The sequence below is a fragment of the Scyliorhinus canicula genome, chromosome 2, assembly GCF_902713615.1.
Source record: "Scyliorhinus canicula chromosome 2, sScyCan1.1, whole genome shotgun sequence".
Lineage (NCBI taxonomy): Eukaryota > Metazoa > Chordata > Chondrichthyes > Carcharhiniformes > Scyliorhinidae > Scyliorhinus > Scyliorhinus canicula.
Window position 1 is genome coordinate 56,470,592 of NC_052147.1, and position 27,928 is coordinate 56,498,519.

The 27,928-nt window shown below is 44.8% G+C and overlaps 1 protein-coding gene across 1 annotated transcript in view; it reads right to left on the reverse strand.

Moving 5' to 3' along the window:
- Positions 1 to 27,928, reverse strand: part of txndc16 (thioredoxin domain containing 16) — a 183,183-nt gene that overhangs the window by 50,627 nt on the left and 104,628 nt on the right. The window contains exons 14-16 of the mRNA XM_038778837.1: positions 24,448 to 24,616; positions 11,332 to 11,468; positions 9,631 to 9,715 (exon numbers count right to left, since the gene is read on the reverse strand). Coding sequence (XP_038634765.1) covers positions 9,631 to 9,715; positions 11,332 to 11,468; positions 24,448 to 24,616 — 391 coding nt within the window. The remainder of the gene's footprint in view (positions 1 to 9,630; positions 9,716 to 11,331; positions 11,469 to 24,447; positions 24,617 to 27,928) is intronic.

A 27,928-nucleotide genomic window follows, 5' to 3' on the forward strand; every position in this document is an offset into this window, starting at 1 on the left:
TACAAAACACTTCACTGAAAATCTCTCTTCATTCGCCAGCAAGCATTGAAAAAATTACTTTCGTATGAAAGATGGAAAAGTCTTCCAGGGGGACAGATTTGAGGAATTCAATCCAAAGCATAAACAAAGTCTATAAAAGCGTTGTTACTTGGAACCACTGTCTACAAATGTATATATTGAGATTAGAAATGCTGCTAGTTCAGTGTGTAAAACTGATAATAGTTTCATCAAAAATCATGGTAACGGGAGGTTCAACAGGAAATGCAAGAGATCTTTTAATAGTACATATTGTCGATATAAATCTAACCGCAGATGGTGCAAGACCTGAGCCATGACAGGCAAGAAGTGTGGCTGAAAGATTGACTTAAACTTTTGGCCAGAAATTTCAGGCCATTTGCTGGCGGTGAGATTTTTACTGGGCCCGCCGGCAGTGCCCCCCTGCCCACAGGTTTCCCGGCCGCATGGGGTGGCATCAATGGGAATTCCATTGACAACGGAGGGAGCAGAGAATCCCTCCACCAGCAAATGGCACTCTGCCTCCCGTCACCGGGAAAAACACAGCTGGGTAGCCAGAGTATCCCACCCATAAGATCATGGGGTGGGTCCTCCACTGCACAACGTTGGCAGCGAGAATTGCAATTGGCCAGCGAATGTTGCATTGCTCTGGCGGCATTGAGCTTTGCGCCCTGTGCCGACAGCTCCTTGTAAATCCGTGATTTGCATCCATCTGACTACGGTTAACAGGCTATACACCGGATGCACCACCTCTCCGCAATGCTCCACCCCTCTCAGGCAGGAATCAAGCGGGCGTGAATTGGTGCAAGTAATTACAAGCAGAGCCCGGGGTGCCATGGCTGTTGAGGGGGCCCAAGAAGATAAGAAAATCTGCTTGCTGACCTCACCCAGTCGGTCGGTTCCATGACTCTGAAAATGACCTCTTGGTCCTGGAGCTGTTGCTTGAGGCGGTCCTTAAGGGGTGCTGGGACTCTGCGAGGTCCGTGTACCACAGGCATGGCGTTGGGCTCAAGTAGAATCTTGTAGGTATACGGGAGCGTGCCCATGCCCTCGAAAATGCCGTGGTCGCGCTGGGTGATGGAGTCGAGTTGCGCCCTGAGGTCGGTGTCAGGAGAGGCAGACACGTCGCTGGGAGAGAGAGAGAGAGACTGCACCCTCTGCACTAAGTTGAGCAGCTTACATGCCTGCGTACCAAGGAAGGAGGCTTTCGAGGCGGCAACGATCTCAAAAGATAGGTCAGCTGTGCGAGCACGGTGTGTCACCTCGAGTTGGCAGGATCCACTGGCAGCGATGGCATTCCCGTTGTAGTCAAGCAGGTGGCATGCAGATGGCAGGATGGCAGGCTGGACACAGAGGTTGCGAAGGTCAGACGACACAATGAGATTGGCGGAGGCTCCAGTGTCCAGGCGGAACCTCACAGGGGACCGGTTGACCGTAAGGGTGGCACACCACTCATCATCCAGATCGATGTGTATGGGAATGGGTTCAGTGCTGCGCTTAGGAGACATCCTGTGCTTGGTTATTATGCCATCTTGGAAGGGGGCTTGCAGGTCATCGCTGTCAAAGTTGGAGGACAGGTCTGGGACAGGTTCGTTGATTGTAGGCTGAATGACCCAAACATCCCTGCTGGGCTGGCTGGATCTCCTGAAAGTAGCAGGCTGGGTGGACCTGCATAAAGCAGCATAGTGGCCAAGTTTGCCACACTGCAGACAGCGTCGGGTCTTCGTGGGACATTGCCGCTTTAAGTGGGCGGAGCCACAGTTGCCGCATGCCGTTGCATCGGCACGTTCATTGCGCCACTGCGCATGCACGGGATGATCCAGCGAGGTGTGCGCCTGCGCAGAATGGTCCTCGACGTCACCACATTCATTGCGTGCCAGCGCGAGAGCCCGCGAAAAGCATGCAAAATGGCGGCCATCGTCCAGACTAGGCCCTGGAGAGACTTTATAATTTGGACCCGTTCTGCCTCGTGGGGAGCTTGCCGCGCCGTTTTACCGGCCTGGGTGCGGGAATATCGCGTGGAGGCGTGTTCATGGAACACGCAGGTCTCTATGGCAGTGGACAGGGTGAGCTGTTTTACTTTAAGTAGCTGCTGGCGAAGGGGCTCCGACTGCACACCAAAAACTATCTGGCCACGGATCATGGAGTCAGAGGTGGACCCGTAGTTGCAGGACTGTGCAAGGACACGGAGGTGGGTGATAAAGGACTGGAAAGGTTCGTCCTTACCCTGTGGGCGCTGCTGAAATACATGTCGCTCGAAGCTCTCGTTTACCTCCACCTCGCAGTGGCTGTTGAACTTTAAGAGGACCGTCTTGAACTTTGATTTATCCTCCCCATCAGCGAAGGTGAGCGAGTTAAAGATGTGGAGGGCATGGTCCCCGGCTGTGGAGAAGAAGAGAGCAATCTTCCGTGCGTCCGAGGCAGCTTCCAGGTCCATGGCCTCGAGGTACAGCTGGAAGTGCTGTTTAAAAATCTTCCAATTGGAACCCAGGTTCCCGGTAATGCGGAGGGGCGGCGGCAGGCGAACGCTGTCCATACTGCAGGATGGCTGAGGACTGGTGGAAGGCTGATCACAGATAGGTAGGTCTCAGAAGTACTAACATCCCTCAACTACTGGTACCATGAAGTGTTGGGCAGTGTAGACTTGTGAAGCTAACATATGCCACCAACACTGAAGAAGATTCAACTCTATTTTATTAACTACTTATAAAATAATAGGCATACAAGAACTGTGGGTTTAAATGATGCTAGTTTAACTAGAGACCTGTACCTGTCCGAACCAGTTGAATCTCTCAGAGATTGAGTTGCGGAGGAAGTTGGATCTTTCCATGCTGCTAGATGGCTGCGTGCTGGTCGTTGCAGATTCACTCGAGGTAGGTTTGTTAGAGTAAATAGCTCTCTGGTACCATGATGTGTTATCTGTGCTGGTCTAATATCGACTGCAACTGGATGCAGTAAAACGTGAAACAGGCTTCCGACACAGGAGATGGTCCAACACTGTTTTATTGAACCTGTTGATTGCTGTACATAATCTTCTGTTGGTTGACACTCTATTAACCTAACTGATAACCTCCCACTGGCTTAACCAAACTAGCTCACTGCCACATGGTGATGATGTTCATTGGCCTGTGCAGTGCGATTATCTCCCTAGCCATCTCCTGTAAGAGAGAGAGAGCTTAATGCCCTGTGGGCTTCATAGTGGCAGTGTCCTGTCTTGTTTGTTTTTTAGAATAGTACAGCACAGAACAGGCCCTTTGGCCCTCGATGTTGTGCCGAGCAATGATCACCCTACTCAAGCCCACGTATACCTATACCAGTAACCCAACAACCCCCATTAACCTTATTTTTTAGGACACTGAGGGCAATTTAGCCTGGCCAATCCACCTAACACGCACATCTTTGGACTGTGGGAGGAAACCGGAGCACCCGGAGGAAACCCACGCACACACGGGGAGGATGTGCAGACTCCGCACAGACAGTGACCTGTCTGTTCTGTTCTGTGTCATGTGTGTTCATTGGTTAGCCTGTGTGTCAATCATTGCCTGTCTGCATCTCATGATATACATGAGTGTATATTATGACACCCCCCACTCACCATTCTTTGTCCTAAGCATCGCCATACCAACTCACCTAATGTTTCCCATGAGCAAAGCACAGGAGCCACGCTGGCATAAAATACAGTTGTGTAACAATTGATGGCTTTATATTTAAAACATCAGTACATTGAAATTCCTTCACCTAATCTCTTATGAAAACTAACATTTCTATTCGATAACCACTTGGAGCTATCAATTAAACTGCTCACTTAACAGGCATCCCGCTGTGATAATGTTAGGTTGCAAAATAGCACAAGTCTGAAATGATAACCCTCAGGCTCATGCCAATAGGTAGAGTCAGGGCTGTTTTCTCCATCACCCAGAGCGGAGTTCCCGATGCAGCAGAGAATCCAACATCGGGGGAAAAATGGGATTGGCAGGTTTTCAATGATCCAGGCCGTCGCTGGCGGAGGCATCGAGGGTCACACCCGATGTGAGCAGGATGATGCAAGTAGGTCAAATTGACCCATTTGCATCCTATTAACAGGTTGGGCACTGCATTATGCATGCCTCTGTGATTCTGCAGCCTCTGGGCAGGGCTTTACTCAGGCGTGGATCGGTGCAAGCATTTCCCAGCATGGTCCTCACATTGGGACATGCGGGGGAGCATTTAAGGTAGATACCTCCCATAATGTGAATGCTGCCCCCCCCACCCCAGATGCCCCCACCATAAACCCCCTCCCACAGATACCCCCACCAGCAACCCCCCAGAACAACAACAACCACCCCCACCCCATCAGTCACCCCTGCCTGGAAGCTAAAGAGCAGTCCAGACAGAAACAGTGAAAATAATCATGCCGTTAAAACTCACATGTCCCCGACAGCTGCTGCCTCAGGCAGAAAAAGCAGCATCTGTAACTTCATAGAAAGCAAAATCCATATCACCTCAGTTCCTTTGATTTGCAAGGCTGCTATGCACTTCAAAGAGAAAACGCTTTTACTCGGCTGTAATTGACAGCTTCCAGATATCTGAATTGTTCAATTTAACATCCCTTCACGCTTGAGTGGCTCTCAAATACCGTGCTTGGAATCCCTCGAGATCCTGCCATGCACAAATTTGCATGACATGGGACAGTGAAATGTTTCAAGGTGCAGCTCCCAGCAAGAATTCAATTCTTTTTAAAAATAAATTTCGAGTACCCAATTCATTTTTTGCAATTAAGAGGCAATTTAGCATGGCCAATCCACCTACGCTGCACATTTTTGGGTTGTGGGGGCGAAACCCACGCAAACACGGGGAGAATGTGCAAACTCCACACGAACAGTGACCCAGAGCCGGGATCGAACCTGGGACCTCAGCGCCATGAAGCAACAATGCTAACCACTATGCCACCGTGCTGCCCTAGGAATTCAGTTCTAGCAGGAACTCACAAATGGAGAATTATGCCCTGAAATAGCAGGTACTGATTTTGTTTTAAACTCCGCACATTTTCTGACGAACTTTAATAGTGCTGTGGCAGTCCTTTGACAGCTGGACAATTCTTTGACAGCTGGACAATTCTTTGACAGCTGGACAATTCTTTGACAGCTGGACAATCCTTTGACAGCTGGACAATTCTTTGACAGCTGGACAATTCTTTGACAGCTGGACAATTCTTTGACAGCTGGACAATTATTTGACAGCTAGACAGTTCTTTGACAGCTAGATAGTTATTTGACAGTTTGATAGTTCCAATGAATTTATGCACTTTTTTATGCACAATGTTTACTTTTACCACTCCTAAGGACACCTGACCTGTTCCAAATGGCTGTTTCCCTTTCCCAAAGGTATCCCAGGATGATATCATTTCCAAAATGATACCCTAGCTAGCCAAAGAAATCCACAAGGTTTAGACATTCTTCTAACAGGTCTAAATTTCACGCTTCCAGTTTCAGACACTGACTGAGGTAGATCCTGATTTATATGGGAGCCATGAACCACTAATGTGCAATTTAGAACACACCCCTAGAGATGGAAATTCTGGATTTGAACCTATCTGCACGAAAATTCAGACCTGGGTGTATGTTCTGACAAAACTTTCTTTTGCCAATCATTGGAATGCAATCAACCAACAGGGATGTTTGTACTAACAGGGTAACAATAATGTTACCCTGTTATGGGGAACAATACTTTATGGGGGACATTTTCAGTAGGGGTCCTCCCACTTCTCTATCCCACCTGCAGTGGAAGAAGCTTTATAATCCTGAAATATGGCGCAAATAGTATTTATGCCATTTTTGGGGGATTCCACGTCATAAGTGAAAGGATCTCTATAGAATTTCAACCCCATGTGTTTGTTTCACATTTCACGGTGAATTGTTTTTGGAGAGCATTTATCGGTTGGTCAAAGAAACAGAATGTTTATGAAGAATGACAACAAAGCAATAATAAACCAAGTTGATGTACAACTCCCAGTTAGAGGACTGTTGTTGTTATCATCTAGAATATTAGTTTATACTTGCATTCATTGTAATATTGCAGCAAATTTATCTCAATTATAGCTTCTTTATCCATATGGAAATGACGGAACACAATGAGGAAAGCCCAATACAGGATAAAAGCAAATTACTCCCAGTACAGTGTACCCCCAAATCATTCAAGTCATTCTCATAATGTACTGCTTGAAAACATCTCTGAATCACAGTCCTCAAACTCATGATTATATTGGTTTGACTGATCGTTCTCAAAACATCTTCAAATGCGGCGATCCTTCTGATTATTATTTAAATAACTTGGGGATTTATTCTGCGGAGAAAGCCTAGATAGGTTTGTCAAGGACAAGTCTTGTCTGACTAAATTATTGAATTTTTTGGGAAGAGGTGACTGAAGTAGTGGACAGGGGGATGCCTATCGATGTTATTTATTTGGACTTCCAGAAGGCATTGATGAAGTAATTCAGAATAGATAGTTAGCTAAAGGTGAACCACATGGAAATGAAAGATTAATATTGGCCTTGTTATGAAGTTAGTTGAGCAACAAAAAACAGAGTAGGAATATTGGACAGTTATTCTAATTAGTAGGCTGTGACTAGTAGTACCATGTGATCGTTGTTGGGTGTCAACTATCCAACACACCTATGAACAACTTAAATAATGGGATAGAGAGCTGCATAACTAAGTTTGTTAATGATACAAAGATATTGTAGATGAAAGCATACAATTACAAAGAGATGTTAACAGCTGAAATTAATGTGCAAAATTTTGGTAAATGTTAGATCTGCAACTTTTGACATAAACTGTGAGATCATAGTGGTTTCTAAATGTTAGAACGGTAGAAACAGTGGAGGTCCAAAGAGAATGGAATATTGGCCTTTATAGCTGGAGGGGTAGAATGCAAGAGGGTAGACGTCGTGCAAAACCCTTGGTAGACCACACCTGGAGGAGCAGTTCTGGGTGCTATGCTTCAGAGGAGATATATTGGCCTTGGTGGGAGCACGGTGTAGATTCACTGGAATAATACCTGGACTCCACGGGTTAAAATACAAGGAGAGATTATGTGTAGCATTCTGTGGAATTTAGAAGATTCAGGGGTGATTTGACCTGTGTTTTCTGGACATTAAAGGAAATCGATAAGGTAGATAGACAATAACTATTTTGACTGGCTGGTGAGTTTAAGACTGGGGAACGTAGCTAAAAGCTGGAGCCTGACCTTTAGGAGTAAAACTAGGGAAGCCTGTACACACAATAAGTGGCAGAAATTCAGGATTCTCTTCCACAAATGGTGGTAGGTGCTGGATCAATTCTTAACTATAAATCTGAGATTAATACATTTTTATAAACCAACGGTTTTGAGGAATATGTAATTTTTTTCACTTTTCTCCTTTAAGGCACTGCTTCCAAATCTATCTCTTTAACCAAGTTTTTCATCACCTGACCTAATATTCTCTGAAATAAAAATAGAAAATGCAAGAAAAGCTCAGCATATCTAGCAGCATCTCGAGAGGTTAACTCTATTTAGATACATAGAAGATAGGAGCAGCTTTTGGCCCTTCCAGCCTGCTCCGCCATTCATCACCATCATGGCTGACCATCCAACTCAATAGCCTAAACCTGCTTTCTCCCCATAGCCTTTGATCCCATTCTCCCCAAGTGCTATATCCAGCCGGCTCTTGAATATATTCAATGGTTTAGCATCAACTTATTCCTGTGCTAATGAATTCCACAGGCTCACCACTCTTTGTGTGAAAAAGTGTCTCCTCATCTCCGTCCGAAATGGTTTATCCTGAATCCTCAGGCTGTGACCCCTGGTTCTGGACACACCTATCATTGGTAACATCTTCCCTGCATCTACCCTGTCTAGTCCTGTTAGAATTTTATAAGTCTCTAGGCGATCCCCCCTCATTCTTCTGAGCTCCAGCGAGAACAATCCCAACCTAGTCAATCTCTCCTCATATGACAGTTCCGCCATCCCTGGAATCAGTCTGATAAACCATCACTGCACTCCCTCGAGAGCAAGAACATCCTTCCTCAGAGAAGGAGACCAAAACTGCACACAATACTCCAAGTGTGGCCTCACCAAGGTACTGTACAATTGCAGCAACACATCCCTGCTTCTATACTCGAAATCTCTTGCAATGAAGGCCAACATACCATTAGCCTTCTTTATCGCCTGCTGTATCTGCATATTTATCTTCAGCGAATGGTGCACAAGGACACCCAGGTCCCGCTGCACACTTCCCTCTCCCAATTTACAACCATTCAGGTAGTAATCTGCCTTCCAGTTTTTGCTTCCAAAATGAATAACCTCACACTTATCCAAATTATACTGCATCTGCCATTGGTTTGCCCATTCGCCCAACCTGTTTCTCTCTCTACAGCTGCTGGCCTACCTGTTGAGTTTCCCCAAGGTGTCAAAACCTTCACTAAAGGAGGATTGAAGGGCAGAACAATTTTAAAAATTATCATAGAATTCTTACAGGGCAGAAGGCGGCCATTCCACTCATCAGTTCTGCACCAACTCTCTGAAAGAGCACCCTTCCAAGGCTCCACTCCCCCATAACCTAACCTGTACATCTCTGAAAACAAAGGGGTAAATTAGCATGACCAATCCACCCAGACACTACCTAGGCACACGCCCCCACCCTATTTCCAGAACTCAGTAATCCCACCTTTGGCACAATTTAGCATGGCCAATCCACCTAACGTCCACAGCTTTGGCCCATGGGATGAAACCAGAGCACCTGGAGGAAAACCATACAGGCATGAGACTGTGCAAGCTCCGCACAGAGTCAAATCCGGAATTGAACCTGGGTCACTGGCGCTGTGAGGCAGCAGTGCTAACCACTGTGCCGCCCAGGTGTTTGTAAGAAATTAGGATAGTACTTGAGAAAATACGATTGAAAAGGGCAGTCCATGTAGCATGCTCAAAAAAGGTAAACAAGGCTCAAGTCCATGTCCATAATATCGCTGTCTCTTTCCCAATTTAATCTAAATTTAATCAGTGGCCAGTTGGTTAGTCATGGGTTTTTTATTAGTCTATTAATTTCAGAGTATGCCAAGTCAGTTTCATGACAAATCCTGATCTATGCCAAGCTGTGAAAAGAGCTGAGTAGATGGAGCAGCGACCTGAAATTGGCATTAACAAACTAGCAGTACAAATTTTGAAGGCATGTAGCCTTGCTTCTCAGATGTTGCTCTGCTCTCTAATTGGTAGTTCTGGAGTCTGAACACAGCACTTCAGTATTCAACTTGCACAGCTGGATAGACTGCTCTGCACTAATAACTAAAGTAATCAATTTCCTCTGAGACATTTTTGCAATAAGGTGTTATCGTAAAGCAAGCTACTGTCACACAAAATAATAATTTTGCACAATAACGCAAAGCAGACAATGCTTTGCACCAGCACAAAAAAATGGCAAATAAAATGGGGTACATCAATCTTAATGGGTTGTGACCACTTTCGAGACAACATATGATGACAAAAGTTGAATATACAAAACTATATTCTGATGTTACATGTGGCTGAAAATTCCTGTTCCTGAGAAATATATTTTCAATGTAACCACACTAAGCACAGGAAAAGGGAAATACGAGAACTTACAGATAGATTGCATCTTTGTGAGTACACAGTCCCAAAGCCACTGTGCCCTTCAGGGAATGGGCAGCTTCAATAAAAGCATCATTCTCTGAAACAAAAGACAGGATTTATAGCACTGGATCGCTTCAATTAAATATATGCAAAAATCGGAGTTTAAAATTGAGGCCATAAAAGGTGAAAAGTTCACTAAAAATAATTTTGGTAACAATTAAAAGACTACTTGGAATTTAGGTGTGAATGTTTACTTCTTTCACTGAAAATGTAAGAATGGAAATAAAAGGATTCTAACGTACAGGCATAAGTCCCAGATTCCCTATTTGCAAATATGGTGGTGTAGGGGTTCAATAAATGTGGCACTTCACCCACTCTCAAATCAGTCAAGTGAAGAAAATTTACCATCACATCCTGATCAGGTCCATGTGAAATGCCTGCCTGTCGGCCCATAACTTCCTGTGCCCCAGCTTCGCTATTAGGGGGTACCCCAATGATGCACTGGGGAATCCCTCCAGGAAGTTCCCACCTAAGGGTTTACCCAGCAATTGTCCAGAAGTGTTAACTTCCTCTGGACAATTGCATTGGGCTGGGAACCATCTGGATGGTTCTGCCAGCTTTATCCTGATAGTTACTCTAACAGTTAGAGGAGGAAAAAAAATCACTTCCAGCACCAGAGTACTATTCACAAAACTCATACCCAGCCTTGCACAGTGCACCCCCACAAACAAGACCCTCCAGAAGGCCCATCACATTTACCCCGCGCCACCCCGACCCAACTCCTCTCCCCTCCCGCCCCCATGAAATCAGGCCAACCCGTCCCCCTCTTCCAAGTGCGAGCCCCCCCCCCCCCCCCCCCCCCCCCCCCCCCCCCCGGCTCGGTCTGGCACAATTGCTCCCCCCACTCTGCTCCGAGCCAATCCCACCCCCCTCCCGCCTCCGATCTAACCCCAGCCCTTTTCTCTGGTCCAGAGCTTAGAGGCTGGCAAGAAGGGTGCTTGAAAATGACAGTGAGACTCACTGTGGGAGAAGAAACTGCCAGCAGAGTTTCGGACAAGTTGAAATATATATACGTAGGGTAGAGGTTGGGGCAAGCACAACATTGGAGAAGTTGAAGATGGAGATCATGAGGGTGTCACCGAGTGTTTTCGCAATAGTGGAGCGAGACGCACACAAAGCAGTGATCAAAATAGTAAAATCAGGTGATGGATAGAATATGAGGTTCAAAGTTCAGCCTCAAGCAGGACACAAAAGTTCCGCATTGTTGTATTCAGCGAGGAGAATGGAATTACGATGAAGCCAATGTGGAATATTTTTTTAAAAATGAACATCTGGCAGGGGTTATGTAGGATATCAGCTTTGCCAATCCACCCTAAATCTCTCCCATTTACACTTCGGGTTATGTTCCCTCATTCTGTACCCCTCAACCGTGAGAAATATTCTGTTTTGGATTAGTGATTGCAACACAGGATTTCCAGTCAATACTAAATAGCTGGTTAGTTGACAAACCAATGGCAGTTGAATAGTTGAAGAGATTAGTGAGAAGTAATGTTGGTGTGATTGAGACATATCGAACCGGATTCAGTACTCGTGTCTTACAACACATTCTGTGCTTCAAATGTAATATCCATTAATATAGCGATTGAAACCATGCAGAAAGAGCGATCTGATGGTGATAACAAACCAGGACTAAGTTTGGGGTTCTTATTGTACCTTTTTTCATTTCTGGGCTGAATAATCCTACAAGAGAAATGTCCCGTTGTTGTTTTTGATCACTATGTAACTCTCCTTTTAGATAGGCTTCAACATCTTCTGTTGATGTTAACAGGACAGGATTTGGCACTCTGCTCCTAAAATAAAGAACAAATGAAAATGAACAACTCCCAGAGCAGGAAAAACGGTTACAAATTACCAAGAACAAAACACTTGGAAGTCCCTGTCTAAGCATGTAGCGCACAGACATCCTCTAGTGGATGTAATGGGTGCCAGCGTCAAACATTCACCAGAATGCAGATTTGCAGCATTTATTTAACAGCAACACCAACTAATACTTATATACGGTGTTTAATACATGGCGCTTCATGGGAGCGTCATTAGAGCAATACTAACATCGAGTTACATAAGGAAATATCTTGACAGCTGAAACCTTTGCTGTCAAAGGTGGAGCAATTAAATTTAAAATTGCTCAAAACATCATCTGCAGGATCTTGCGGTTGTCTCCCCCCTCCCAGCAGCAGTTCGGGCAGACGGCAGGGACATTGTTGGGACCAGAAGATCCCGCTGGCGGAAAATGGTGATTCACCACCGGAAAACATGCCGTAGGGAGGCTCAGAGAATCTCACTCATCGTCCAAGTTAGGGACAGGTTGTGGGAGGACTGGAAAATCCCACTCATGGTCCAAGTTAGGACACACACAGCAACATTTTTGATGATCTCACGTTTACTGAGGATACAAAACGGGAGGCTGGTTAGACGTTCATTGAAATAGTCAAGTTCAGTGCTAAGAGATGCATGAATGAGAGCCTCATTAAATGAATCCCCATATTTGATATTAATTCAGGTATTTAGCATACAGCTTTGTTGACAGAATAAGAATTACAAACATATACCTCTGCTCTTCCCAGGATAGGCTGAAGTTAACCATACGTGAGACTTTAGAACATAGAGGGCTTGAAGAATCTGAACTACTACCGCGCCCCATCAACTGAAGAATGTAACTTCCAGATGCAGTTAGATAACGTACCAGCAGAATGTAGACTGTGCCAGTGAAACAATTTACATTTTTAATTCCATTAATGTCATAGTTCAAGCACCAAATTTCTCCCTTGAAAAATTGGAGCGGTAGTTACAATTCACAGCAAATCAAGCAATTGTACAATATCATTAAAGGAGTTTGACTCAGTAACATTTTCACCGTTGAGATAATAGTAATAATAATTTCTTATTGTCACAAATAGGCTTCAATTAAGTTACTGTGAAAAGCCGTTAGTCGCTTCATTCCGGCGCCTGTTCGGGGAGGCTGGTACAAAAGGTGTTGGGAAAATTCCCAGCTTGGCCTGCCTGCCTTTGGAGAAAACGCTTGCAAGGGAGAATTTTCATTGTGGGCCAGTGGGTGTGGACTGGAGTCGGGCCAGCTGACTCTGGATAAAGGTCGGAGGCAGCCACAGGGGATGCCAGGTGCCAAGCCGGCTTGTTTAAAGGTGCACTTTGATGCTGTGGACTCTGCCCTTGTTAAAATAAAAAAGGTAAGGTCCTCCAGCCCTCACACTCACTATACCCCATCCATGTCACCTCACACCCCCAGCCAGCTCTATGCCCCCTCTTGTCTCCAATGCCAAGACATGTCCCTCATGATACCTCATGTCCTCTATGCCAAGCCATGTCCCTCCACCCATTCTCATGGCTCCTTGTTTGCAAATCTGTGGTACTTCCATGCCCACTGACCTGCTGTATCCTATATAGAACCAATAGAACTCTGGGGTGGTCCCGGTGGATTGGAAATTAGCAAACGTGACACCACTGTTTAAAAAGGAGGTAGGCAGAAAGCAGGAAATTATAGGCCAGTGAGCTTAACTTCGGTAGTAGGGAAGATGCTGGAATCTATCATCAAGGAAGAAATAGCGAGGCATCTGGATAGAAATTGTCCCATTGGGCAGACGCAGCATGGGTTCATAAAGGGCAGGTCATGCCTAACTAATTTAGTGGAATTTTTTGAGGACATTACCAGTGCAGTAGTTAATGGGGAGCCGATGGATGTGGTATATCTGGATTTCCAGAAAGCCTTTGACAAGGTGCCACACAAAAGGTTGCTGCATAAGATAAAGATGCATGGCATTAAGGGTAAAGTAGTAGCATGGATAGAGGATTGGTTAATTAATAGAAAGCAAAGAGTGGGGATTAATGGGTGTTTCTCTGGTAGGCAATCAGTAGCTAGTGGTGTCCCTCAGGGATCCGTGTTGGGCCCACAATTGTTCACAATTTACATAGATGATTTGGAGTTGGGGACCAAGGGTAATGTGTCCAAGTTTGCAGATGACACTAAGATGAGTGGTAAAGCGAAAAGTGCAGAGGATACTGGAAGTCTGCAGAGGGATTTGGATAGGTTAAGTGAATGGGCTAGGGTCTGGCAGATGGAATACAATGTTGACAAATGTGAGGTTATCCATTTTGGTAGGAATAACAGCAAACGGGATTATTATTTAAACGATAAAATATTAAAGCATGCCGCTGTGCAGAGAGACTTGGGTGTGCTAGTGCATGAGTCGCAGAAGGTTGGTTTACAGGTGCAACAGGTGATTAAGGCGGCAAATGTAATTTTGTCCTTCATTGCTAGAGGGATGGAGTTTAAGACTAGGGAGGTTATGTTGCAATTGTATAAGGTGTTAGTGAGGCCACACCTGGAGTATTGTGTTCAGTTTTGGTCTCCTTACTTGAGAAAGGACGTACTGGCACTGGAGGGTGTGCAGAGGAGATTCACTAGGTTAATCCCAGAGCTGAAGGGGTTGGATTATGAGGAGAGGTTGAGTAGACTGGGACTGTACTCATTGGAATTTAGCAGGATGAGGAGGGATCTTATAGAAACATTTAAAATTATGAAGGGAATAGATAGGATAGATGCGGGCAGGTTGTTTCCACTGGCGGGTGAAAGCAGAACTAGGGGACATAGCCTCAAAATAAGGGGAAGTAGATTTAGGACTGAGTTTAGGAGGAACTTCTTCACCCAAAGGGTTGTGAATCTATGGAATTCCTTGCCCAGTGAAGCAGTTGAGGCTCCTTCATTACATGTTTTTAAGGTAAAGATAGATAGTTTTTTGAAGAATAAAGGGATTAAGGGTTATGGTGTTCGGGCCGGAAAGTGGAGCTGAGTCCACAAAAGATCAGCCATGATCTCATTGAATGGCGGAGCAGGAACGAGGGGCCAGATGGCCTACTCCTGCTCCTAGTTCTTATGTTCTCATGAACCACACAGTGAGAATAGGGTGTGTAAAATAAGCTTTAAAAAAGTAATTCACCATATTAGAAAATATATTTTTCCACTGGACAATATAAGCATCGATCATCCAGGCCCTTTAAATTTCAATAGCTGAAACTGCAAGTAGCTGAAAACTCAACCTTGTATAAATAAACTTAGTGCAATTGGCAGGAGAAATCAGAGAGCTGTATTGTCATTCAAACAATTTTTTCTCTGCAGCTCAGGAATTTTAACAGATTACTGGATTTCTGGCCTATCAACTAAGGCTCATTATACATTCCATGGGGGGATGTGGGTGGAGGGGCATTCCTTGGCATAGGGGGCATGAGGCACCTTCAGGTTGTTTGGAGGTCAAATATTGGTACAGGGGTCATGAGGAGGGCTTTTTAAAATCACCTATTAAAAGGTTACCTCATGCAGACTACTGTTCATAACACATCTGAAGTAGTGTGAATCACATCTCATTGAAAACCTGACCCAATTTATCAAAATTGTAAAGGTCTAGGACAGGTCTAGGTCTAGGTCTAGGGGCTGGTTTAGCACAGTGGGCTGAACAGCTGGCTTGTATTGCAGAACAATGCCAGCAGCACGGGTTCAATTCCCGTACCAGCCTCCCCGAACAGGCACCGGAATGCGGCGACTAGGGGCTTTTCACAGTAACTTCATTGAAGCCTACTTGTGACAATAAGCGATTATTATTATTGTCTATTGTCGTAATGGAGGCAGCCAGAGGGTCTGGGATACAGAGTAGTAGTTTTGATCTAAATCAGCCTGCACCCTTAAAAGTCACTCCAAAAATCGGAAGCACAGGGAATGGGTACTGGAATCTCGGAAATGAGTCTTGGCTGCCCTTTTTAAAGGGCTCTGTGTCATCCCAAATCAATGAAAAGCCAGGCCATTATTTCAAAAGGTGATTCCAGATTATTGCCTCAATACATTGTCATGACATTATTATAATACATCCATCAGTTAATGATATTTCACGTTCAGTCATCATCTTCTCAGTTTGTTTTTCTCATTTTAGGCAGACTCTCAACCGTAACATCGCAGAACCCATCTTTAAACTTTGATCAACTGATCGCATCTGAGATTGGTGTAATTTAAATTATTCCAGTCCTACTCAGGCCAACCCCGTTCATCTCTTTTCCCAGTGCACTAATGACTAAAATTTTATTGACTTTGTTTCCAATTTCCACCCTTCTCTTATCCTCACTTTTGTCCATCTCTGACTCTTCCCTTCCTAATCCAGTCAAAGCAGCAGGTTAGCATGTGGAGAGGAGGGTTTAACCACAGGGAAAATTATGAAAAAAGTTAAAGGGAAGATGAACTCAGGAGATGTTTTTAATGGAGATGTTCAGATTCAAAAAGGTTAAAAAAATTAGAATAAGGGTACTTTACTTGAATGCTCGTAGCCTTCGAAACAACATTGACTTCAGGTAGCAAGATACTGTACACACTCCTGTCTGCGTCAACGGGGCTGAGGTGGAGATGGTTGAAAGCTTGAAATTCCTAGGGGTGCACATCACCAAAAATGGATCCTGGTCCACCCACATTGATGCTACCACCAAGAAAGCACAACAGCGAAACTAAGGAAATTCGGCATGTCCACACTGACTCTTACCAACTTTTAAAGATGTACCATAGAAAGCATCCTATCTGGACGTATCACAGCCTGGTGTGGTAACTGCTCAGCCCAAGGCCGCAACAAACTTCAGAGAGTTGTGAACACAGCCCAGTCCATCACACGAACCTGCCTCCCATTCATTGACTATCTACACCTCCCGCTGCCTGGGCAAAGCGGGCAGCATAATCAAAGACCCCTCCCACCTGGCTTACTCACTGTTACAACATCTTCCATCTGGCAGGAGATACAAAAGCCTAAGAACAGATTCAAAAACATTGTCTTCCCCGCTGTTATCAGACTTCTAAACAACCCTCTTATGGACTGATCTAGTTAATACTACACTCCTGTATGCTTCACCCGATGCCGTTGTCTATGCATTTACATTGTCTACCTTTTGTTGCCCTATTATGCATTTTCTTTTTATTTAATTTTCTTTTCCTGTTGCAGGGTGTTCATGACTGGAAGTTAAATATCCAGGGGTAATAGAGCATACGAAAGGACAGACAGGAAGGTAAGGGAGATGGTGTAGCTCTAATATTTAAGGTTGACATTAGGGCAGAGCGAGAGATGATGTAGGTTCTATGGAGAAAAAGATTGTAATGAGACAGCAATAATTAATGATCTCATAGTTAGGGATCCTCGCAGAAGGAGCGATCACAGTATGGTTGAATTTAAAATTCAGATGGAGGGCGAGAAGGTAAAATCCAATACCAGTGTTCTGTGTTTAAACAAAGGAGACTATAATGGGATAAGGGAGGATTTTGCTAAGGTAGACTGGAGCAAAGACTTTATAGTGGGGCAATTGAGGAACAGTGGAGGACTTTGATTTTTCATAGTGCTCAGCAAAAGTATATACCGGTGAAAAGGAAGGACTGTAGGAAAAGAGATAATCAGCCATGGATATCTGAGGATCTGAAGGAGGATATCAAATTAAAAGAAAATGCATACAAAGTGGCAAAGATGAGTGGAAACTAAAGGATTGGGAAATCTTCAAAGGTCAATAGAAAGCCACTAAAACAAGCTGTAAAGAAAAGTAAGCTAGATTATGAGAGTAAATTAGCTCTGAATATAAAAACAGATAGCAAACATTTCTACAAATATATAAAATGAAAAAGAATGGCCAAGGTAAACGTTGGTCCTAAGAGGATGAGAAGGGGGATTTAATAATGGGAAATAAGGAAATGGACGAGGCACTGAACAGGCATTTTGTGTCAGTCTTTACAGTGGAAGACCCAAATATCATACCAACAATTGATGGCAAGGAGGCTAGGCAGGTGAGAACCTAGAAACGATCATTATCACTAAGGAGGTGGTGTTGGGCAAGCTAATAGGGCTAAAGGTAGATAAGTCTCCTGGCCCTGATGGAATGCATCCCAGGGTATGAAAGGTGATTGTGGGGAAATAACATTTGTGGTAATTTCCCAAAATTCGCTGGACTCCGAGGCGGTTCCGGAAAATTGAAAAACAGTAAATATGACGCCACTATTTAAAAAAGGATGTAGACAAAAGGCGAGTAACTATAGGCCGGTTAGCTTAACTTCTGTAGTGGGGAAAATACTTGAATCTATCACCAAGGAAGAAATAGCGAGACATCTGGATAGAAATTGTCCCATTGGGCAGACGTAGCATGGGTTCATGAAAGGCAGGTCATGTTTAACTAATTTATCCCCAGGAGACTGGGCTCCAAATCCACATGGGCTTCATTGCAAGAGGATTTGAGTTCAGAAGTTGGGATGTCTTACTGCAGTTATACGGGGCCTTGATGAGGCTCCACCTGGTGCATTGTGTGCAGTTTTGGTCTCCCTACCTAAGAAAGGGTATACTTAATATAGAGGGAGTGCAGTGGAGGTTCACTAGGCTGATACCGGGGTTGGCAGGACTGCCCTATGAGAAAATATTGGTTTGAGTGGGCCTGTTTTCACTACAGTTTAGACAGGTGAGAGGCGATGTGATTGAAATGTCTGAAATTCTAAAAAGACTGGAGAGACTAGATGCAGGCAGGATGTTTTCCCTGGTTGGGGAATCTAGAACCAGGGTACACCGTCTCAGGATACGGCGTAGACCATTTAGGACTGAGAAGAGGAAAGATTTCTTCACTCAAAGGGTAGTGAACCTGTGGAACTCTCTACCACAGAAGGCTGCAGAGGCCAAGTCACTGAATGTATTCAAGAAATATATATATATATTTTGGGATTTTAATGGCATCAAGAGGTGTGGGGAGAAAGTGGGAATATGGTATTGAGATAGAGGATCAGCCATTATAGTGTTGAATGGCAGAGCAGACTCCAAGGGCTGAATGGCCTCATCCTGCTCCTAGTTTCTGAGTAAAAAATCTCAGAATAACATAATAAAATTGCATATTTATTTAGTCACCTTAAATTGGTGGCTATGAAAATTAAACAAAAGCAGAAAATACTGGAAATACATCAGCAGCTCAAATTACCTCACCTGTGCAAAGATAAACAGGGTTCATGTTTCCCGTCATTGACCTTTCATCAGAGTTCTCAGTTCTGATGAAAGGGTGTTTGCTTGAAATATTGGGCTGGATTCTCCATTCAGGAGACTGTTTTCCAGCCGCAACTGAATCACTTCTGGTTCGCTGGGAGCGGCGCCCAAAAGCTATTGACACTCCCCAGCCATGCAAACCCATGCATGGCAGGGATCGTAAGGGATTTCATCATGAATCATGCTATCGCGCCGCCATTTTGAGCAGGCAACCCGATAGCAAGGTTTGGTGGCCGGACACCCTCCCCCTTGCAATGCAAATCCTGCCATGCCCTCACCGCTAACAAGTAGGGGCATCCTTCCCACCACAGGAACTGCTGGGTCAGCCTCCCACCCACCACCACAGAATGCATGCACAAGGGTGACCTGAACCTCCCCCACTGACCCCCATATCAAAGACCCCCCCCCCAATCAGAACACCCCCATAGCAGGAAACACCCCTATAACATGAATCCCCACTCCATAACAGGGAACTCCCATAGCAGAGAACTCCCTCCCCCACCCCAATAACTGAGAACACCCTCATAAAAAGAAACCCCTTACATCAGGGAGCACTCCCCCTTCTTCCACATAAACAGAGAACCCCTCCATAACAGAGAACATCCCAGTGCCGAGAAATGCCCAGAGCAGGGAACTCCCCAGTAGCAATGTTTATAAATATCTAGCTATGATTGTCAGGTCTCACAACTCTTTTGATGTCTTTTTTGCTGAGAAAAAAAAGGAGGTGAAAGCAATTAACTCCTAGATATTTATAAACTTTGCAATTCGGTTCAAAGCACGCTACTTAAGATGCATTCAAGCATGAAGGGAGATGAAAATAAGCAATCCTGACATCTGTCTGTTTGAAAGCCGTCAGTTATAGGCCATTTCTCTTTGAAGTGAATAGAAGCCTTGCAGATCAAAGGAACTGAGGGGGGTTAAAGCCTTGCAATGTGGTTTAGGCTTTCTATTAAGTTACAGCTGCTGCTTTTTATACATCTGTCTGAGGCAGATGGAAGGCAGGCACAGGTGAGCATTGCTTTTTCACCGTTTCTGACTGGAATGCTCTTCAGCTTCCAGGCACAGGTGGGGGGTCTCCGGTGGGCTGGGTCTCCGGTGTGGCAGTGGCATCTCTGGGGGCAGGATTTGCATTGTAGGGTGAGGGCCCCTCCGTTGGACTTTGGGGGCACCTACCTTAAATACTTACCCCCTAGGCCCACTGTGATGCCCACCACGTCAGGACCACACTGGCAAATACTTGGTATCTGTAAGGAATTGGAGAAGAGAACTAACCAACGATGAGTTAGGGCTTCCACCCGGAGACCCTCAAAGCCCCCAAGCCTCCCCCACCCTTACGTGTCCCGCCTTCTCTCAAAGTTCCATCCAGCAAACCAGTTGTGCTGGAAAACCTTACTCTACACATTCAACCCTGGCCACAGTAGGAGCCCTTAGACCCCAGACCCCTGCCGGGAACATTACGCAGACCATGCTCAGGTGCTCCACACACTCATCCTTCAGTCGCAAGGATATCGCCAGTGCTGAAGCCCAGTTCTTGAGTGTTTGATGGTTGGTTGCTGCCTCTTTGGTGCTGACTCTTCTAGAGCGGCACGGTAGCACAGTGGTTAGCACTGTTGCTTCACAACGCCAGGGCCATGGGTCTGATTCCCAGCTTGGGTCACTGTCTGTGCAGAGTCTGCACTTTTCCCAGTGTCTGCGTGGGTTTCCTCCAATGCGCCGGTTTTCTCCCACTTGATGTACTTAGACGAATTGAACATTCTGAATTCTCCCTCAGTGTACCCGAACAGGTGCCGTTATGTGGCGACTGGAGGATTTTCATAATAACTTCATTGCAGTGTTATTGTAAGCCTACTTGTGACAAAAATAAAGATTATTATTAGATCATTATTATAGAGGTCAGGCAAACTGCTCAGACTTCAAAGTTTGATTGAAATGAGTTGCAATACTCATCGTCTGAGACATGGCACATCCACCCATGAGAAGCCACTTAAGAGCTGTGACGTGCCCTCAACTAATACCATTAACATTCAGCTGTGAAGCTAGAGGCTGCTCACAGTCAAGGGGAGTTAAAGTGACCTTCAACACAGAACCAAGAACTCTGTCATGGAAGTGTCTGGGAGGACTGACGGGCAGCAGCTTAGTTGCCCCTGTTATGGGTATGCACAATATTTTAAAATGACTTGAAGGCCTCACAGACTAAATACCCTTCAACGCAGCCCGCACACACACCCCCCCCCCCCCCCAACCAACCCTCAACCCCACCATGCCGAGCACTGAAGCAGCAGATCCAGTACCCTTGAGCTGCATGCCTGAAGGTGGAAATGGCTACTCACCTCCCCAGTTACCCACAGCAGCCACTGAGCCAGCTTCCCTTTTTAAAAAAGGAGTACCAAATGACACCCACGTCATTTCTCGCTGGGGAGCTGGTTAATTCCAGGGTTGCCGTTACATTCGACTTCAATCTTACCATCGAGATGGAAATTGATGCAAATTGGGGTCAATGACATTCTCGACATATCTGAGCATGATCTGGAACTCCCCATAGTGGGTGGGCTGGTTCGATAGCAAACTGATTCACGCCCAGCGCAAATCTCAATGTTGGCCTTTCTCATTATTTAGCTAGCGCGCCCAGATCCACGCCGGACACCATCTGGTTGTTAAATCTTGCCCGTCATGATTGGAGCCTATTCTAGCATTTGGTTACCACTTTTTGCTCATTTGATTTGCATCGCTATTTGAACATTCTCCAATTTCAGCTTTGCACGCCCACGCACATTTCTTCTCCAAATGCTTGTGGGTAAACTGATTGGAAATGATTAACTTTACAAACAGATGCTAATGGGAAATTCTCTCCAACAAAACTTAGATCAAAAACACATTTCCAGATCAAAAAGCACACACAATAAAATATATGACCTAGTTTTAGAGAAGTCAGACTCAAGATACTTTGAGTAATTTAGTCCAAACCTGACATGCGCAAACCAAGGAGTTCCAAAACAGTGTAACTTCCTTTATTTTAAGATCCTATTTTAAGATCTAAAGCAAGTAAAGTTAAAATTAAAATCAGTGCTATCAAACTCACTCAAGTTATACTGACTTGAATTTCTGTTGTTTATTTAACTGCGGTTACTTTGTGCTGCTTTGCTTGCCTTGGTAAGAAAAACGCAAATACTTTGGAGATGTTTATCTTCCACTAGGCATTGCCTAAACAGTTAAATAGATCTTCAGGGTGTAATATTACCTATTTAATTAAATTATAATTCTGGTATTCATAGTTTCCTTTTCCTTTTAAAAGTTCAAGAATTCCAAGGCATGACTGTGTGTGTTGAATAGAGAGTATTATTTGCTCAAATAAATCTGTACGCAAAATACTTGGATCTCTCATTTGTGGCACAGAGACAACAATTTCAAGCTTATCTCTCTGTTATCTAACATTCAGCAAGAACATAATTCCTTCAGGTTTGGGTTGTTAGCACTGCAAGTGAATCAGGCAGGTCTATGCCAATTTGCTAAAAGCTGTCATCCACCCATGCACTCGGCCAATCCACCATCCTCTCATTTTTTGACCCAGCCCAGGAAATTAAAGGCTAGCTACTCGGGGGCAAGAGTCATCCTTGTTACCCTTTACCTTTACAAGATACCTCTTCAGCCTATGATACCTTTGGTTCATATTTTATCACCCACTAAATAGGGATATCTGGGCGGCACAGCGGTTAGCACTGTTGCCTCACAGCGCCAGGGAGCCGGGTTCAATTCCAGCTTCGGGTTTGCGCTTTCGCCCAGTGTCTGTGTAGGTTTCCTCCGGGTGCTCCGGTTTCCTCCCACAGACCAAAGATGTACCAGCAAAGCAGCACAAAGTAGCCACAGTAAAATAAACAAAACAAATTCAAGTCAGTGTAACTTGAGTGAGTTTGATAGCACTGATTTTAATTTTAATTTGGCATATTAAATTGCCCCAAAATTGGGGTTACTGTGGGTGGTGGTGGTGGTGGGGGGAGGGTGGTGGTGGGGGGGTCCCTAGGTAGGGTGCTCTTTCCCAGGATTGGTGCAGATTTGATGGGCTGAATGACCTCCTTTCTGCCCTGTGGGGATTCTGTGAAAATATAACAAGAGCAATGGGAATACAAGAGCCATTGTACACATGCCATTGTTCCAATTAAGAATAATGTTTGTTGCCTGGGGAGGTCTGTGGGTTTTTGTTTTGCCGTAAAGCCCACAGCCAGTCTCCTGAATTGTGGTTGTTGGCTGCATTCTATGTTTTGATGCTTCGGGTCACGGGAAGAAGCACAAGTGCTTGCACAGCAAACATACTTGCCATTCAGATAAGGAAGATCCCACAACGGTGGGAGCAGAGCAGCAGTGGGGTAACAACAGCACCAGATTGCAGCCGGAGCTGTTCATTGATAATGGTGCATAAATATCAACGTTGCCCCTGGGACCTCATGAATGCTATGCCTAATTGTCCGACCCCTCATCCAATAAACAAAAAGGATAGCGAAAGAATCAGAGTGAGTGATGAAAAATTAAATATGGTGAATTAGAGTCAAATTAAATCCAGAAAGAAAGATAAAGAGTGGAGAGAAAGAGACTGGATTAAGAATGAAAGGGAAAAAAGACTGAAAGAAAAAGTAAGAAATAGATTAAAAAGAACAAGCAGTAGAAGAGGGCATTCGAATCCAAGTGTGTATGGGAATTATTCTATTTGTGAGTGAAAATGGGGCAGTCATATGAAATGTACAAGCATTCTGATGCACAGTACCCCAAAATTAATTTTAGAAATAAATCGAGCTTTAAAACTGATTTGCACCATGAAAGTTATTGCCTTCTAATCCTTGCAGGATTGCAAAAACGCAGACAAAACAAAATAAAGACATTTCAAAAAAAACCTCTGGCTACAATTCATTATCTGCTGGACTAAGACTCCACAGGCTCAATTATTCCCTCTCTCGGCCTCTAATGTAAGGAACAAAGGACTGAGGGATCCACAGTCAAGAGGTAGTAATTGCAAGCTTTACCTCACAGAATAGCTGGAGCTGACCAGCATTCTCCAGAGGACCGTGGCACATATATAGATGGTTTCTACTGAAATGTTTGAAGGAAATTCAAAAGAATTAAATTTAAAATAATTAAAATAAGAAAGAAATAAACCCAAGTGCATACCATTTGTAGTTAGAGGGTATTGCGTTAACTTAGTCATTCTTGCTTTATTTTATTTGTTCTATTTACAATAAATTTTGTGTTTTGTTTAAAAGAAACTGAAATCTTGTGACATAGTTTTATTGGGCAAAAATGAGGTCTTCGGATTTCTCAACGGTCCCGAAACAGATCGTAGCAGTACACCCAATAAGCAAGGATAAGAATACCATGTAGTTCACTTACCTGTTAGCTTTGCCTCCATGACAACCTTGTTTAAACTCAGAATACAAAGGATAGGATGTGAAGAACATAATAAATCAAATCAAAATCAACAAAGTGTTAGTTCTTTGCCACTGTATAAGTATTTTAGTGCAAGTGGCCTCGTGATCACGGTGTTGGACTAGCAAACCAGAGTTTGAAGGTACAAATCAGATCATGACAAATTGAATAATGAATTTAAAATTCGGATAATTTTCAGACTTGTGTCTTTTAGTAACACGAGGACAATGAATCCTGCCTTCTTAGAGTCACCCACCAACCAGAAGAGAACGTAAAAGACAGTATGACAATGAGAAGCCTTGTATAATTTACTCACAGCATAATGAACTTCAATAGACTTTGTGTTCCAAGCATCCCAGAATAGAGTATAGGATTCTCGCCTTGAATATAAATCTTCACAGCAGGATAATGTGTAGCATTTTCTTTCGCGCAAACATCTGGCCAGTCTCCACAGTTAACCCGAGTCAGTGCAAGGTCCTTCATATCTGTGGAGAAAATTAGAAGCATTTTATTGCATTCAATTTAAAATAATGAATTTCAGTGACAGTATTTAAAAGGATATCCCAACATAAATGCACATCTAGACTCCAAAGTTTCTGCTCTGGAAGCAAATATAGGTTAGGAACTCAGCAGCATTGAATAATGATAATAATAATAATAATAAATAATAATCGCTTATTGTCACAAGTAGGCTTCAATGAAGTTACTGTGAAAAGTCACTAGTCGCCACATTCTGGTGCCTGTTCGGGGAGGCCAGTACGGGAATTGAACATGCGTTGCTGGCATTGTTCTGCATTACAAGCCAGCTGTGTAGCCCACTGAGCTAAACCATATTGTAGTAAACATTTCCAAAAATATAGAGATGACCATGACTACCATTTTGAATTATGGCACCGTGGCCTGACCCGCGATCGGAGCCTACCGATCGGCAGGCCGGCTTCTCCTGGTGGGGGCCTATGTTCCTCCGTGCCAGGCCCTGTAGCTCTCCTCCATGTTGCATCGGGGCCGAGGCGGAGAAGACAGCTAGCACTCATGTGCGAGTTTATTCTGGTCATAGCGCGCATGCGGGAATTCGTGCCAGTCGTGACGCGATTGCGCAGACCCGAGGCGCCGGTATCGGCAGCTGGAGCTGCGTGAGTCACTCCAGTGCCGTGCTGGCCCAATGAGACGCAGGATTGCTGCCCCTAGGGGCCTGTTGACGCCGTCGTAAAACGATCTGGCGTATACGACTGCGTCAACATTTAGCCTCAAGATCAGAGAATCCAGCCCACGGTCTGTGTATTTTGCCACGAAGCTGTTGGGGGAGGGGGATGATCCCTCCCGATATGAACTGGATCGGCCTCATCGGTCGTGGAGGCCTATACCAAAGGTGAGTGAGCCGCCAAGAGTAATAACTGTGTGTTTTCGTGGGTACAGTGTGAAGGAGAAAGTCCTGTGCTGGGCAAAGCAGAAGCGGGTGGTGCCAGCACGTTACTTCAAACCTCATTCGCTCGAGTCTCTCCACTTTTGACTCCTGACGTGGAGCATCAAGAAACCTCAACTGACTCAAGTGAACCTGAAATGGCTCCGGACGGGGAGCGTCAAGATATCTTAGCTGACTCCAGTGAACCTGCAATGACTCCAGACGGGGAGCATCGACAAACCAAAACTGACTCAGTTGAAACAGACCAGACTCCAGACGGGGAGCATCGACAAGCCAAAACTGACTCAGGTGACACAGACCAGACTCCAGACGGGGAGCATCGGCAAACCAACACTCCCTCAGGTGAAACAGACTAGACTCCAAATGGGGAGCAACCACAAGCCACAGCTGATTCAAGTAAGCCAGACATGACTCCAGACGGGGAGCGCCGCAAACTCAGTGACGGCACGCTCAAGGAGACAGACGATGCCACAAAGCACGCTGACACGAGTAACTGTGTGAAGGACTCGTATTATCCACAGAGTGTGGTCTTTGAGCACAGCGAACACAACAACAGAACCATCCAACACAACATCACAACCATGAAAACCATACCAAAGACAACGACACGATGCGTACCAAAGGCAACATCGTCGACAGCAAGCACGACAAAGATTACACCAATGGAACTACGACTTGTACGACATGGTACAACTCTGCCCATGAGGGACACTGTTACTGCTCAGCTCAGTACAATGACATGCCATGGCAGGACGATGCATCTTCCCAATTCGCGTGTGCTGCACCACCAACAGGCAACCTGGCTTTCAGGACAGATGCCATCCAACATCGCTATTACAAGCATCGGAAGAAAAAAAGGCTCCAAATCAGACAATAAAGTGATTTGATCACTTCTTGGTTCCTTATGCACAGGGACACTGATGGCGTTCACAAGGACATGTCACCATCAAAATCACCAACTCACCAACCCAACAAGAAAGACATTTGATCATGATAATTGATGGGTTTTGGACTCGTACATATGAGTTGGACTGATTGTTTAATGATCACTGTTATCATAACTTGTACAGAGCACCGCTTATCTACCTGTTTTTTGTTCAATTTTCTTTAACACTACAGAAAAAATGTAACATGAAAAAAGGGGGGATGTGGTGATATGCATCACTGTAGATACACAAGGGGTTAATCTAAGTACACGTATACTAGCTAGACACTAGAGGGAGCACCAGAGACATGACACACAGACACTCAACCAATAGGTCAGTAAGATAGGACACGACCAATGGGCATTCACGATACACACAAAGGTGACACTACCACAGGATGGCATTACACCAACCCATATATAAAGGACACAGCACACATGATCTTCCTCTTTTCAGTGGAGACACTCAGTGAGTACAGACACAGGGTTGATTGAACATCACATCCACCACGTGGATTGTAGCAGACTAGTTCGGCAGTCTGAGTAGTTATAGAAGGATTAACAGTAGAGGCGAATCAGAGTAGGAGAATTGTAAATAGTTTAATAAACGTGTTGAAGTTATCTCCACGTCTGAACCTTCCTTTGTCAGAGTGAACATCAAGGAAGCAGCTTATGCTACGTCAAGAGCATAACAAGACAGCTGCGTTTTCAGATGATCCTTGAGAGGAGCCGGCACCCGGCGTGGTGCATGGATGACTGGGATGGCATTCGGTTTGAGCAATATCTTGTGACGATATGGGAGCGTGCCCATTCCATCAAACATAGAACATATAACATAGAACAGTGCAGCACAGAACAGGCCCTTCGGCCCTCGATGTTATGCCGAGCATTGTCCGAAACCAAGATCAAGCTATCCCATTCCCTGTCATTCTGGTGTGCTCCATGTGCCTATCCAATAACCGCTTGAAATTTACTAAATTGTCCGACTCCACTATCACAGCAGGCAGTCCATGCCACACCCTAACCACTCTGAGTAAAGAACCTACCTCGGATATCCCTCCTATATCTCCCACATAAGGATGAACCTTTTCAGTCCTTCTTGACCCATCTCCGCATCCTAACGCAGTCATGTAATTATGACTCGACGGCTGATTCCATGATCCGGGAATCCCCAAGGGGGTATATAGTTATACCCCCTTAGAACAGCTACATCCACCCGAGGAAATAGTCTCTGAAAGTCCACTCTATCTATCCCCCTCATCATCTTATAAACCTCTATTAAGTCGCCTCTCATCCTCCTCCGTTCCAAAGAGAAAAGCCCTAGCTCCCTCAACCTTTCCTCATAAGACCTATCCTGCAAACCAGGCAGCATCCTGGTAAATCTCCTTTGCACCCTTTCCAATGCTTCCACATACTTCCTATAGTGAGGTGACCAGAACTGCACACAAT